Source organism: Erpetoichthys calabaricus, chromosome 8 (genome assembly GCF_900747795.2).
Source record: "Erpetoichthys calabaricus chromosome 8, fErpCal1.3, whole genome shotgun sequence".
Taxonomy (NCBI): Eukaryota; Metazoa; Chordata; class Cladistia; order Polypteriformes; family Polypteridae; genus Erpetoichthys; species Erpetoichthys calabaricus.
In genome coordinates, this window is record NC_041401.2 from 6,538,427 (window position 1) to 6,553,937 (window position 15,511).

General features: G+C 43.1%; 1 protein-coding gene across 3 annotated transcripts in view; it reads left to right on the plus strand.

Moving 5' to 3' along the window:
* itprid2 (ITPR interacting domain containing 2) overlaps positions 1-12,315 on the plus strand; it is a 285,956-nt gene extending 273,641 nt beyond the window's left edge. For all 3 annotated transcript variants that reach the window (XM_028806206.2, XM_028806207.2, XM_028806209.2), the window contains 3 exons: positions 1,197-1,568; positions 3,259-3,371; positions 11,251-12,315. In XM_028806206.2, coding sequence (XP_028662039.2) covers positions 1,197-1,568; positions 3,259-3,363 — 477 coding nt within the window. In that variant the 3' untranslated portion in view covers positions 3,364-3,371; positions 11,251-12,315. The remainder of the gene's footprint in view (positions 1-1,196; positions 1,569-3,258; positions 3,372-11,250) is intronic.
* Positions 12,316-15,511: the final 3,196 nt, after the last annotated feature.

A 15,511-nucleotide genomic window follows, 5' to 3' on the forward strand; every position in this document is an offset into this window, starting at 1 on the left:
CCAATTCAGCAATAATAAGCAAGAACATCATCCACAACTAGGGAATCCATTCCTGGGCTCTGATTCACAGACATTTTTCATTCCCACATTCCCAGGAATTAAACTGCTGTAATTCCCGGGAAAATGGGAACGGCCAAGCTCGCATATATAGCGTGTAAAAGTGCAGCTCACGAATGCCAGGACGGCGCAGAATTCATTGACGTCTGTGCTGTTGACAGCTTTGAACAGGAACTTGAAATTGCAATGCGTCAGTTTGTTGCATCCGCATTGTCTGTGCCAAGAAACTTTCCGTCACAGAATGACAAGAAAATGGATGCATCAGTAAAAGCTGAAATGGCGGTTTTTCAGAGCAACGGCAAGCACGGGCGTTGTTTAGAACAAGTGTATCAGTATCTGATGACTGTGCCGCCTACTTCAGTGGAGGCAGAGCGTGCTTTCTCAGCGGCTGGCGTACTCTGCACGAAGGTGCGCTCTCACCTGGACGACCGCACGCTCGACACACTGTGCTTACTACTCTCTTATTACCACAACTAAAGATACATGTACTTCTATGACAGCATGAACTGATTGTAAATAAGGTTACTCTTTTATTTGTGTCAACATATTGCAGTAGTTTTATTAAAAATAAGTGTCACTCGTTCTAAAACCGTTCACATGTGAGATGCCCGTGCACTGTCTCATGCCCGGGATTCCCAAATTCCTGGGAATGGATTCCCTATCCACAGCATTCTCTGTGGCCTCTCGCCAGATGTCAATGTCATTTTTGCCGTCGTTCGCTCCTCACGCGAGCGCAGGGAATCTCGGTCAAACCAATGAAGTTACCTTTCCTTCTAGCAAAGAAAGTCCCACTAAAACGTAACGGCAAGTTTTACAGTTGATTATCGCTGTCAACCCCTCCTTTTGACAGAAGTTGATGTAAGCCCTGAAAGAGTTAAAATATTCTTGAGAAAGAGATGGGGAAAACATGAATTGGGAATCCCTTATCCCATTGTGTTCCAACTTTGTCCCCTAAATAGAATCCTGATAGGACCTGCCCGCTATACATACCCACTAGGCTGGCACAGCAAAAACAATCTGTTCTTTGTCTGTTGCATTTATTCAGTTGTGGATATAAAATGTTTGTTTGTGAATTGCTGAACTGTGTTTCTAATTGGTCAGATAGCTCATCTCATTTGTTTTTGTTCTTTCTAACAAAGGTATCTGATCTTCTACGTGAGCAACTCTATCTGAAGTCTGAGCTGGAATATGAAGGGTGTAGTACCCCAAATTCATTAGTTTCAGAGTTGTCATCGAGGTCGTCGAGCCCAACGCATACAAGCAAGGCAGGTCACTGTCATAATCCAAAGGTCCAGACCCCGGACGGAGGCCGCTACCGAGCTACCATGGTCCTTACACCTTCTGTGCCTTCGAGAGCTGGAGTGGAAGAATACCGTACTCCAGAAGCATCGGCGTCCAAGCCTTCAGGCCTCCAGCCCAGTGCCAAGGTGACTGCACCGTCCCCTTTGTTGGATGAAAGGGGCAAGAAATCGAGTATCCAGAGTCCAGAGCTGCAGCAAGTCATTAAGGAGGTAATTATCCCAGTCTGTCTTGTGCCCATAACAGTCGGTGCACTTTTGTGAAACTATTTTTTGGAATACAGGATGGTCACTTGTATGGAGAGCAGTGAAATTACTACCTGCAAGTGGTGGTGATCTTGCAGTATGTCGCCACTCTCTGGCACTGCAATCATGACTGTCTATTAATAACAAATGTGTTCTGTCTTCCTCTCCTCACACATTTTAGAAGTTTCAGGGCAAACAATTGTAGCCTATCCTTCTATTTAAAATGGCAGGACAACGACACACAAAAGAACCACTTACATTAGTAAGAGGTGTGAAAGGAGAGAACCTTGACCCTAATTTGATCCCCTATTCTGAAATTTAGACTAATCCAAATATATCCATGTATATCCCTACTTAGGAAAACACAAGCATAAATAAAAAAGAATGAAATGCACAATTTTAAAGAAGAATAATACTCCGTAACAACTTGCGTAATGGACATTGCCTAGTACAGACGTGGAAAAAAAAGTACCTACGAACAGACAGGACATGTATATAGTGAAACATACACACACGCACCAAGTCACGTATGTATGTATGTATGTATGTATGTATGCATACACCTACACAAAGAGGTTGATGGGGAGATGGAGATACAGTAGGTAGGTAGATGGATGGAGATATGATAGGTAGGTAGGTAGGTAGATGGATGGAGATATGATAGGTAGGTAGGTAGGTAGATGGATGGAGATATGATAGGTAGGTAGGTAGGTAGATGGATGGAGATATGATAGGTAGGTAGGTAGGTAGATGGATGGAAATACAGTAGATGGATGGAGATACGATAGATGGATGGAGATATGGTAGGTAGGTAGATGGATGGATGGATGGATGGAGATAGATATTGTAAAGAAAATACAAGAAACAAGATAGTGTTGGGCAGTCCACCCATTATAATGCCAGTAAAGTAGACTACACGAATAAAGTGATAGTCCTATAGGACCGAGTCAGATTGTGGCTGACTAGCAGAGTGAAGAGTTGGGGTTTTTATAGGTGGAGGACAGGAAGGGGTGGGATCTGAGGCAGAAATGAGGTCTGCAGGAGGGCGTGGAGGAACAGTGGAAGTGGGCGGAGTCTTAACTAGTCTTTCTTTCTGGTGGTCTGTGGAAAAGGGAGAAAAGGCATTAGTATCGTTCATCACAACCCTGGGGGGACACTGCAGCTTTGTGGGTTTGGCATTTTGGAGGGCATCCCAGAGTCCAGAGGCTGTTTTTGAGAAAATTGATGTTGGATACCACACCATTTAAAAGAGGATTCAGCTTTACAGTATTCACATTTAGTCACAGGACTGACAACAAAGAGGGTGTCGCACACTCACAGCACAGAATTAGCTGGTTGACTAATGGACACACATCTAAGTACGGTAGCCTAATGGAGCTAATAATGACTCGGCAAACAGCCGTCTCAAAAGAAAAGCCATGTCATAGAGTACATAATATGGTTTTAGTGTGGTAATGGCGACCACCGGCCCACTGTGCCCAAAGTTGAGAGCGAGGCAAGCCAAAGGCCATTTAGGTTAAGGGTGTGGATTGGATCGAGTGTGCACATCAGTGGACATGATATGTTCCGTGTAACCATTTTATGATCTTTGAAATATCCTACCTACCGACATTTGATTATTTTAACACTTTTTTATATTTCTCTTTGTATTTTGCAGATTAAGGAATCCCTTGCAGATGAAATTCGACGAGAGATCGTGAATGAGCTTCTGGCCGCAGTTTCTCCGAATAGGTCAGCTGGAGCCGTTCAGGAGAAGCACTGAGTTCCATGGTAACTTGTTGGTTTTTTATTGTGTGGTGTTGAGTGAATTTTGATTGTGAATTGTTTTCAAGGATACGTTTTGGTATTTTTCAAGTCCAAGTTATTTGTTCAGAGTCATGGTGTATATTAACTCTTTGAGGGCTGAATATTTTTTGCAGGCAACTCTGTTGTCTGAAAAGCACACAAAGCAAAGCTTTCCCATATAAATCAACGTAAAACATCGGTTGCTGTGGCTGCTGTCGATGCCTGTTCAGTGTCTCTGGTGGCTGTGTAGGGGCAGCTCGATGGCTGAAAGGAATGCGTGGAGGGTTGGCTGCCTGGCCTATTTTCGCATGGCAGTGTGATGCAATCTGGTTTATACCTCTTGTCGTCGTGACGGTCATCCCAGACGAACGTTGCTGTAGTCGCATCACCTACACAAGCGTGTTCAGGACCACGATCAGCTGGGAACTGATCAGCTGAAGCTGGTATCTCAATTACGTTTTCAATCTCTGTCTTCCGATCACTTGCATCAAAATCGGAGTCCAACAAATCAGAGACCAATGCAGCAATAATACGCAAAATGTCATCCACGGAGTATTTTGCTTTGCACATTTGCCTTGGTCTCTCGCTGCCATTTTAGAGGTTGTTTGCTCTTCGCTACTCACGCATGCACAGGTAATTGAGGTCAAATCAACAAAGCTAACTTTCCTTCTAGTAAAGAGAGTTGAACTAAAACATAATGGCGAGTTTTGTCACCGTTTACGGCTGATTACCGTCCTCTACCTCTGAATTTCAACAGAAGTCGACATCCGCCCTGAACGAGTTAATTTGCCACCTGAAATTGTGATCAAAAGTGAAACATTTTTAATAAATTTGAAAAAATAACTGGCCCACTCTTTTGACTTGTAATGGAGCTTATGGGTCCTGGGGTCCTCTTGTTGGAGGTTAAAAAAAAATTCTTGAAACCTACCAAATGCATCCAATATATCAAGCCACAAATATCAAGTATTGATCTGTCTCTTTAGATTCCACACATTTTAAAATCGCATATCTGGGCCTTTTTAAGAAGGGGGGGGGGGGGTTGGACAAAACCTTGCTGACATGTTCAGCCATTGTTGCTTTTCTTTTTATGTGGTACCCTTAGGGCCAGGGCTGTGAATTCACCCCAGAAAGTTCTACACAGCCTGGATGCAGCTGGAAGAGGTGTTGGTTAGGTCAGTAGGGGGCGCTTACCCTGTGGACTGTGTGTGGGTCCCAATGCCCCAGTGCAGTGACGAGGACACTGTGTTGTAAAAACGGTGTCATCCTTTGAATGAGACGTTTATACCGGGGTCTTAATTATCTGTGGTATCGAAAGATCCCTGGGCATTTATCTTAAAAAAACAAAAACGTAGGACGTTTCCCAGTTTCCTGGCTAAGTTGCCCACCACAGCCTAATCATCCTCTGTCCCTTATTAGCTAACTGTGTCTCTCTCCCTCTCTCATCCCTTCACTACCTAATAACTAATGTGTAAAGAATATACTGGTGTGAAATGTATCATCCAGGTGGATGCTGCACACTGATGGTGGTTGAAGTGAACCCCCTATATGTAAAGTGCTCAGAGTGCCTAGAAAAACACTGTATAAATGAAAAGTCATCATCTTCTTCTTCTTTTGGGGTCCCTGGGTGCCTCCAGAGTTCGTTGCCGGGACAAGTTCTCCCTACTTTGGGGGATGTTCTGCCTAACCCGGAAGTGCTTCCTACTCGGCTATGCCCTGGCACCAGAAGTACTCCTGGGTCACATATTAAAAAAAGCCATTCTGCCTTTCCAAGATGATTTATGAGGCAAAGGGACAAAACTCAAATGGAGAGGGGAAAGGAACCTACAGAATCATTGGTTGTGCTATTTTGGCCATCGTCCACTTGTTTAAGGTTCTACAAGTAATAAAGGCTTTATTTAAACCTGTGACATGTTTGGGACTTGGTGGCACCCCGTATGGTCACAAGACAAAAGATCAGTTTACTTTCCTTCAGGCTTAAGATGTTCAGTGAAAGCTAGGCCAGAAGAGAGATATATATACGGAGATATATAATATGGTTAGGAACGGACGCTGATGCAGGAATCCTGATTAGGACCCGAGTGCAGCCATTACAACAGGTGACACCTCCGCACCACACTTAGTTCAAGATGGAATGGAACCAGTGTGAGGTTTTTTTATGGTGGCTGGAGTGCCAATTCTGCCACCAACCCCAGGTTTTTCCCTGCAGGGCCTACATGCAGGGCTGGATGTAGATTAACGTCCTACCCAGGACGGAGCGATTGCAAGTTAAGGGCCCAACAGAGCAGAGTCCCTTTTGGCATTTACGGGATTTGAACCGGCAACCTTCCGATTGCCAGTGCAGATCCCTACCCTCAGAGCCACCACTCCACCCCAGGCCAGAAGGTAAAATTGATATTGAGTGCATCAGTACCGTGCTGTTTAAAAACACAATCAGAATTGTAAGTTCAGTTTGAAGTTTCCTTTTTTGTATTTTATGGTCCTTTTCTGCTACCTATTGCTGTAATGGCAGGCTTTGGTTTTAGGACAGTACATGCTTGGTAAAGCTGGAAAAAAATGTTCTCATTTAATGTTAAAAGTCTGAAGTCCTGCTTACCTTTTTACAGCGAGAATTTCAGTAAATGTCCATATAAGACAAGTGCAGCCATCTCTGCTACATTGAAGACTTTCAGTGGTTTGTCCAGATAAACTGCACCGAGGGGCCCTAGAAGTTCAGTACTGCAGCTTTGACACAAACGGGTCATTCAGACCCAAAAAGCTCTCCGATCCCATTCACCGCGATGTTCCAAAATAACCAACTTGACGTTTGAAGGCCCCTATAATCATCCTGTCTACCCTACAACTTGATCTCTTATTCCATGCATCTGTTAATCTTTTCTCTTGGGGGTAATAACTTTTAAATCTTTATTTTTTTGAACGAATTTAACAATTTTTCCATCTGTGTCCCCACGTTCTTCCTAAAGTGTTGTAATGTAACAGCTGTGCACCATGACTCCATTTTGAACAGCTATGAAATACCACAATAGTGTATGCTACTCTTTAACATGGTTTGTTCCCATTTGGCAATGGTGAGAGAAAAAGTGGAGGTTTGCTTCTCTTAAGTCCTCCGTTTGCAGGGAGCGGCTCCAATATCTGAATGAGATGTCACACTACTCTGCTCCAAAACGAGTCTTGGCGAACCTTTTTGGGCTTTGCCCTTATCAAACTATACAGTCATATGAAAAAGTTTGGGAACCCCTTTTAATTCTTTGGATTTTTGTTTCTCGTTGGCTGAGCTTTCAAAGTAGCAACTTCCTTTTAATATCTGACATGCCTTATGGACACAGTAGGATTTCAGCAGTGACATGAAGTTTATTAGATTAACAGAAAATATGCAATATGCATCATAACATAAATATGGGCACCACAACAGAGATATGACCTCAATACTTAGTTGAGCCTCCTTTTGTAAATCTTAACAGCCTTTAGACGCTGTCCTCCTATAGCCTTTGATGAGCGTCTGATTCTAGATGGAGGTATTTCTGACCATTCTTCATACAAAATCTCTCCAGTTCAGTTCAGTTTGATGGACAGCCTGCTTCAAATCATCCCATAGATTTCCGATGATATTCAAGTCAGGGGACTGTGACGGCCATTCCAGAACATTGTACTTCTCCCTCTGCATGAATGTCTTTGTAGATTTCCAACTGTGTTTTGGGTCATTGTCTTGTTGGAATATCCAACCCCTGCGTAACTTCAACTTTGTGACTGATGCCTGAACATTATCCTGAAGAATTTGTTGATATTGGGTTGAATTCATGCGACCCTCGACTTTAACAAGGGCCCCAGTCCCTGAACTGGCCACACAGCCCCACAGCATGATGGAACCTCCACCAAATTTGACAGCAGGTAGCAGGTGTTTTTCTTGGAATGCGGTGTTCTTCTTCCGCCATTCAAAGCGCTTTTTGTTCTGACCAAATAACTCCATTTTTGTCTCATCAGTCCAAAGCACTTTGTTCCAAAATGAATCTGGCTTGTCTAAATGAGCATTGGCATACAACAAGCGACTGACTCTGTTTGGTGTGAGTGCAGAAAGGGCTTCTTTCTCATCACCCTGCCATACAGATGTGCTGAATTGTAGAACGATGTACCGATACACCATCTGTAGCGAGATGTTCTTGCAGGTCTTTGGAGGTGATCTGTGGGTTGTCTTCACCATTCTCACAATCCTGCTCATATGCCGCTCCTGTATTTTTCTTGGCCTGCCAGACCTGCTGGTTTAACACCAACTGTGCCTGTGGCCTTCCATTTCCTGATTCCATTCCTTACAGTTACAGAACCTGACAGTTTAAACCTCTGAGATGGCTTTTTGTAGCCTTCTCCTAAACCAGGAGACTCAACAATCTTTGTTTTCAGATCTTTGGAGAGTTGCTTTGAGGATCCCATGCTGTCACTCTTCAGAGGAGAGTCAAAGGGAAGGAAGCACAACTTGGAATTGACCACCTTAAATACCTTTATATCTCAGGATTGGACACACCTGTCTATGAAGTTCAAGGTGTAACGAGCTCATCAACCAAGTAATCAGCATTGAGCAGTGACAGGCATTCAAATCAGCACAATGACAAGGGGACCCACATTTGTGCACAGCCAGTTTTTCACATTTGATTTAATTTCATACAACTAAATACTGCGTCACTAAAAATCTTTGTTCAGAAAACACCGCAGTACTCAGATGTTGCTAGGAAATGACAGACATACCATTGTTATCTTTAGTGATGAAAGGAGAGTCAATTATTATGCAGGCTGAGTGGGGTTCACAAACTTTTTCATATGACTGTATCTCCCACGATCCCAGCCAAAGGTGGACCAATACTAACAACAAATATTTTTTATTAAGGCAGGCGATTTCTGGTAAAGTTGCGATGTTGAAATCTGAACGTGTCTGTGTAACTGAAGGGGAGATGTTAATGGGATAGAAAATCTGTATGGCCAATGGCACAAAATCGTCAAGAACAAAAGCCAGAATGATCTCGCCATGGCCTCAATTGTTGCAGGTGTGTTGTCCAAGTGTTGCCACCTTAAAGAAATACTTCACCCAAATTTTTTTTTTTTTATATATATATTGTTAGTGTACCCTATGTGGTTTATATTAATGGCTCAGAGAAAATTTATGGAGAATGGAGATGAACTTTCTCATAGAATGGGAACCTACGGTGACCAACTCTGGACCACAGCAAACAACAGTATGAAAACGTCCATGGGAAAAAAAAAAAATGTAGCGTTTCTTGTGTTGTATAATCCACACGCCAAGTCATCCAGTCATATGTAACATGTAAAAACACATGCATGTTTTGCTAAAATAATTAAATATATACAGCCAATCCTCAACATTTGCACATTTAAATTTTACGACTTCAAGCATTCACGCAATTTTTATCAGTAACCTCATTTTTACTTTTGCGTTGCCAATCGTTCACATTCACGGCTACGTGTGGGTATCCTACTAAGCGCTTCACCGTTCTTGTTCACCCAACTCCTGTAGAGTAAAGCGCTCCCTGTGCATTTGTTACGTATTCTTCATGGTTTTGTTTTTGCAATTACGCCCCTTAAGCATAACAAGCCCACATGTGCAATGTTGGTCTTAGTTAAGAAGGTAAAGGTGTTTGTGTGAGGCTGTCAGCCACGAGTTTGGTGTTAATGAATCAACGGTTAATTACAGTGCATCCGGAAAGTATTCACAGCGCATGATCACCTTTTCCACATTTTGTTATGTTACAGCCTTATTCCAAAATGGATTAAATTCATTTTTTTCCTCAGAATTACACACAACACCCCATAATGACAACGTGAAAAAGGTTTACTTGAGGTTTTTGCAAATTTATTAAAAATAAAAAAATTGAGAAAGCACATGTACATAAGTATTCACAGCCTTTGCCATGAAGCTCCAAATTGAGCTCAGGTGCCTCCTGTTTCCCCTGATCATCCTTGAGATGTTTCTGCAGCTTCATTGGAGTCCACCTGTGGTAAATTCAGTTGACTGGACATGATTTGGAAAGGCACACACCTGTCTATATAAGGTCCCACAGTTGACAGTTCATGTCAGAGCACAAACCAAGCATGAAGTCAAAGGGATTGTCTGTAGACCTCCGACACAGGATTGTCTCGAGGCACAAATCTGGGGAAGGTTACAGAAACATTTCTGCTGCTTTGAAGGTCCCAATGAGCACAGTGGCCTCCATCATCTGTAAGTGGAAGAAGTTCGAAACCACCAGGACTCTTCCAAGAGCTGACCGGCCATCTAAACTGAGCGATCGGGGGAGAAGGGCTTTGGTCAGGGATGTGACCAAGAACCCGATGGTCACTCTGTCAGAGCTCCAGAGGTCCTCTGTGGAGAGAGGAGAACCTTACAGAAGGACAACCATCTCTGCAACAATCCACCAATCAGGCCTGTATGGTAGAGTGGCCAGACGGAAGCCACTCCTTAGTAAAAGGCACATGGCAGCCCGCCTGGAGTTTGCCAAAAGGCACCTGAAGGACTCTCAGACCATGAGAAAGAAAATTCTCTGGTCTGATGAGACAAAGATTGAACTCTTTGGTGTGAATGCCAGGCATCACGTTTGGAGGAAACCAGGCACCGCTCATCACCAGGCCAATACCATCCCTACAGTGAAGCATGGTGGTGGCAGCATCATGCTGTGGGGACTGGGAGACTAGTCAGGATAAAGGGAAAGATGACTGCAGCAATGTACAGAGACATCCTGGATGAAAACCTGCTCCAGAGCGCTCTTGACCTCAGACTGGGGCGACGGTTCATCTTTCAGCAGGACAACGACCCTAAGCACACAGCCAAGATATCAAAGGAGTGGCTTCAGGACAACTCTGTGAATGTCCTTGAGTGGCCCAGCCAGAGCCCAGACTTGAATCTGATTGAACATCTCTGGAGAGATCTTAAAATGGCTGTGCACCGACGCTTCCCATCCAACCTGATGGAGCTTGAGAGGTGCTGCTAAGAGGAATGGGCGAAACTGGCCAGGGATAGGTGTGCCAAGCTTGTGGCATCATATTCAACAAGAGTTGAGGCTGGAATTGCTGCCAAAGGGGCATCGACAAAGTATTGAGCAAAGGCTGTGAATACTTATGGACATGGGATATCTCAGTTTTTTTATTTTTAATAAATTTGCAAAAACCTTAAGTAAACTTTTTTCACGTTGTCATTATGGGGTGTTGTGTGTAGAATTCTGAGGGAAAAAATTAATTTAATCCATTTTGGAATAAGGCTGTAACATAACAAAATGTGGAAAAAGTGATGAAGCGCTGGGAATACTTTCTGGATCTACTGTACATCATATATTCTACATAGGGTATGTGCAATAGTGTTTTGTTTTTTGGTTTTAATATTTTCACTTATTTTTACATATCTGCTTTTCTTTTGTGCTTATGTTTACACCATCGATTTGTTAAAGGTACGGCTTGATATTTAGATTCATCTCAGTAATTTATCCAGGCCACAGGTCTTGGAGGTGTAGCTGCCGGCTGAGTAAGGGGTCGGCTGTTACATGTGTGTGAAATCATAGAGTATGCAGGCTCAAACAAGAAGACAGTAACATTTGTCAAAAATATTTTTTGTTAATTTGATTTGTTAAACAATAGCATTGTGTTCTTTTTTTAAAAAAAAGTTAATTTTTAGAAAAATATTCAGCCCTGGGAGAAAAGAAACAAACAAAAAAAAAATTAGCCCTAAATGAGTTAAAGTGCAGGGAGCGGAAAAGTTCATTTGCGCGTGCTGCTGCTGCTGCTGTGGTTTATTTTGTGTGTTTAATTTTTTTTTTAATTCCACTTTAATGTTCTCATTCGAAATATCAAAAAAAAATGTTTATTTCTTTGCCAGGTGAAAAAGACGACGCGTAGAAGAGGAGTCTCCGAGAACACGGGCCACATGCGGACCACCCAGGCTTGAGGCGAATTTGTGTTTTTAAGTAACCAGCCAGGCATCTGAAGACACTAATGCTGCTGTAGTGAGCTACTGTTAACAGGTTTTTTAAAATGTTTAAATAATGCATGATCATTATGAAGCCTTTCACTGATTTATAAACTTTTTGTGTGCGTTTTTCTAGCTGTTGGTTTGTGGGGCAAAAACGTGTTAAAAACTTGAATTTATCATTTTTTTTTTTTTTTGCTTTTAATTTGTAAAATAATCCATGACCGAGTCTCTCGGGTAAAGCTGAATTTTCATCTGCCTGGCTTCTGCCAATATTGACCTCCATGAGGTGCTAGCTGTGCAATAATAATTCACTCTGGACTTGAATTAACAATTTAACTGCTGATTTTATTATTATTATTTTTTAATTTTGTTTTATTTTTTTTTTTGACCACTCCACATACAGAGTTGTTGTATTAAAACACAAGTGTTTGCTACTGGTGTAAGACTTGGAAAGAGAGCTCTGTTTGCGTGGTTTGCATTGAGATGTTCCTGCTGTGCTTTTCCAGTCGTGGGTTTGCCATTTACGATTGCGCACCAGAGCCTGGTAACTCACTGGTGTGAGTGGTGGAACCTGAGACCCCAGACTGCACGTGAATGTCAGGCAGGATGCATTGTGGGATGTGTTTTTTTTTTTTTTGTTTTTTTGCCCACTTTTCTGTGTGCACCATGACATTCTGTGATAAGGCTTTAGACGTCCTGAGTGCTACGGTGGTCAGGCGGTGAGGAGGAGCGAGCGGATAATTAAAATTTGAAAGTTGAGTGCGAGCGAGCCAGCGATTCCTGAAGAGTGTGTGTGTGTGTGTGTGTGTGTGTGTTTGGTGCTTCTGGAGTGCTAGCCCAGTGGATGGAGAGAGATTTGTATTTGTACGTGGAGCGCAATGTCAAGGGGCTTGTCTACCTGTGTCATGTGGGATTCAAGAGGGAAGATTTATATATGAAACAAATTAATAAAGATATATTTATTTTGCATAAGCTTGGTTTGGAAAGTGTGTTGTGTTTTTTTCTCTGCAGAAATCTCCTTGGAAGAGTTTCAGGCAGCCGCACCTCTGCTGGACTTGACCTGGAGTGTAATACAACAGTTAGTGATAGAATCAAAGAGAATTCATTATTTTAATAATCACATTTATATAGCGCTTACCTCACTACTCAAAGACTCCACCTAGTGAGCGGGGAGCCACTTCTACCAGCACCGATATGCAGCACCCACCTGGATGATCTGGCGGCAGCCATTTTGTGCACCGCTGCGCTCACCACACGTTAGTTGGCAAAGAAAGACAATTAGAGACAGGGGGATGATTAAGGGCCCAGAGTGACTCTGATGTGGTGGGCAATTTAGCCAAGACATCGGGATACGCACAAACCCTTTACAAAGGATGTCCCAGGGGTCTTTAATGAGCACAGAAAGTCAGGACCTTTTGGTTTTAGGTCTAATCTGAAGGATGGCGCCTTTTATACAGCACTGGTGGCATTGGGAGCCACACAGTAAGTGTCCGTCTGCTAGCCTCACCATCACCTGCTTGGTCTCCCATCCCAAGGACTGGCCGGGCCCAAACATTCTTGGCTGCCTGAGGTGTTCTGAAGGGCAGGGTGGTCTGTCAGTGAGATCAAACGGAGTGCACGGACCTAAAGAATGCACTCTTGGTGGGCCTCCAGGGGGCGCTTGCGACAGAACGGAGAGCAGAGTGGAGTGTAATCTGTTTGTCTTTCACCCAATACAAGGCCTGCTTAGTTTAATTTAGGGTTATGGAGAATGGAGGCCCATCTCCAAGGTCCGTGTACAAGGAGGGGTCCCAAGTAGTGAAGCTGAGCCCGGCAACAGTGCAACATTCAATGATGGCATAAAAGTGACAAGTGAAATAACGCAGTGTTGATGGAACGGGGGGAGGCTGCCTGTGTAAAAAGTCACCTTGAGAAACGAGGATAATCAGGTCACAGATATTCGTTACACTGCAGAATTCAGCCACTAGGTGGTGTTGGCAAAAGGACTGATAGGGGCAACAGAGAACAAACGTAACACATGCAGTGGTGTTGAACACTAGGGGGCGCCTGCATTGAAAGCTCTCAATCAGAATGTGGGACAGTCGGCCCACCGCTCAATCAGTGCCCAGTCTCCATTGGCCAGTTAGAGGAAGCTGTGCTGCACCATTTTAAGTTGGCATGTCCGTTCATTCTACATGGGGAGGATTCCCAATGTGTGCTGGATACACAGAATGTGACATTTAAGAAAACTCCATATCAGAATAGAATTTCAAGATGACTGAAGTTAAAGGAAAAATGCAGTATGGATCAACAGTAGGGGGCACCTGCATAAAATGTCACCATTAGCAGTGAGGATAATGAGGTTACAGTGCTGGGATGCAGAGCAATATACAGCCTCTAGGGCGCGATTGCAAAAAAAAACTATGAGAACAGAGGACAAAATGTCAAAATAACTGAAATGCACAGTCAATGAACTCTAGGGGGCGCCTTCATTAAGAGCTCACTATTAGAATGGAGGATGATCAGGTCACAGTTGTTACAGTTCATTTTTCTGCCACCAGGTGGCGCTTGCAAAAAAGCTGTGAGAATAGAGAACGCGATGTCAAAATAGCAAATGCAGTGTCTGAACACTAGGGGGCGTCTGTGTTTAAAGGTCTCAATCTGAATATGGGACAGTCAGCCCCTCCTTCAGTCAGTGTGCAATCTCCATAGACAACAACTGAACAGTCTGAAGAGGCCGTGCTGGACCGTTTTAAATTAGGGTTAAGAGCGCATTGTACAGGTTGGGGGGTCTCAGATTCAACAAGGGTGCAGGGTACACACAATGTAACATTTTAGAAAGCTCTGTTTCACATTAAAATTGCAAAATAATTGAAGTAAACAAAAGATGGCAGTTTTGAAGGGCAATAGGTGGTGCTTGCAAAAAACCTGAATGTGAGAATAGAGAACACAATGTCAAAAATAACTGAAATGCACAGTCAATGAACAATAGGGGGTGCTGTCATTCAAAGCTCACTATTAGAATGGAGGATGATCAGGTCACAGTTGTTACAGTTCATTTTTCTGCCACCAGGTGGCGCTTGCAAAAAAGCTGTGAGAATAGAGAACGCGATGTCAAAATAGCAAATGCAGTGTCTGAACACTAGGGGGCGTCTGTGTTTAAAGGTCTCAATCTGAATATGGGACAGTCAGCCCCTCCTTCAGTCAGTGTGCAGTCTCCATAGACAACACTGAACTTCTGAAGAGGCTGTGCTGGACCGTTTTAAATTAGGGTTAAGAGCGCATTGTACAGGTTGGGGGGTCTTAAATTCAATATCTATGCTGAATACACACACTGTAACATTTAAGAATCCTCAATCAAAATAAATTTTCAAAATAAGTGAAGTCTCCAAAAGTGTGGACAGTACGTGGCGCCTGCATAAAATGTCACTATTAAATTCTAGCATGATCAAGTCAGTGTTCTTACTTGCAATTCAGTATTCAGCCACTGGGTGGCAAATGCAAAAGAGCCGACTGTTGGAATTTAGAACAGAATTTCACAATAACTAAAATGCAGAGTCGATGAACAGTAGGGGGCGCCTTCATTAAGAGCTCACTATTAGAATGGAGGATGATCAGTTCACAGTTGTTACAGTTCATTTTTCTGCCACCAGGTGGCGCTTGCAAAAAAGCTGTGAGAATAGAGAACGCAATGTCAAAATAACAAATGCAGTGTCTGAACACTAGGGGGCGTCTGTATAAAGGTCTCAATCTGAATATGGGACAGTCAGCCGCTCCTTCAGTCAGTGTGCAGTCTCCATAGACAACACTGAACAGTCTGAAGAGGCCGTGCTGGACCATTTTAAGTTGGGGTTAGAACTCATTGTACTGTTTGGGGGGGTCTCCGATTCAACAAGGGTGCAGGGTACACACAATGTAACATTTTAGAAAGCTCTGTTTCACATTAAAATTGCAAAATAATTGAAGTAAACAAAAGATGGCAGTTTTGAAGGGCAATAGGTGGTGCTTGCAAAAAACCTGAATGTGAGAATAGAGAACACAATGTCAAAAATAACTGAAATGCACAGTCAATGAACAATAGGGGGTGCTGTCATTCAAAGCTCACCATTTAGAATGGAGGTTGATCAGGTCACAGTTCTTAGTTGCAGTGCAATATTCAGCCACTAGGTGGTGCTTGCAAAGGATCTGA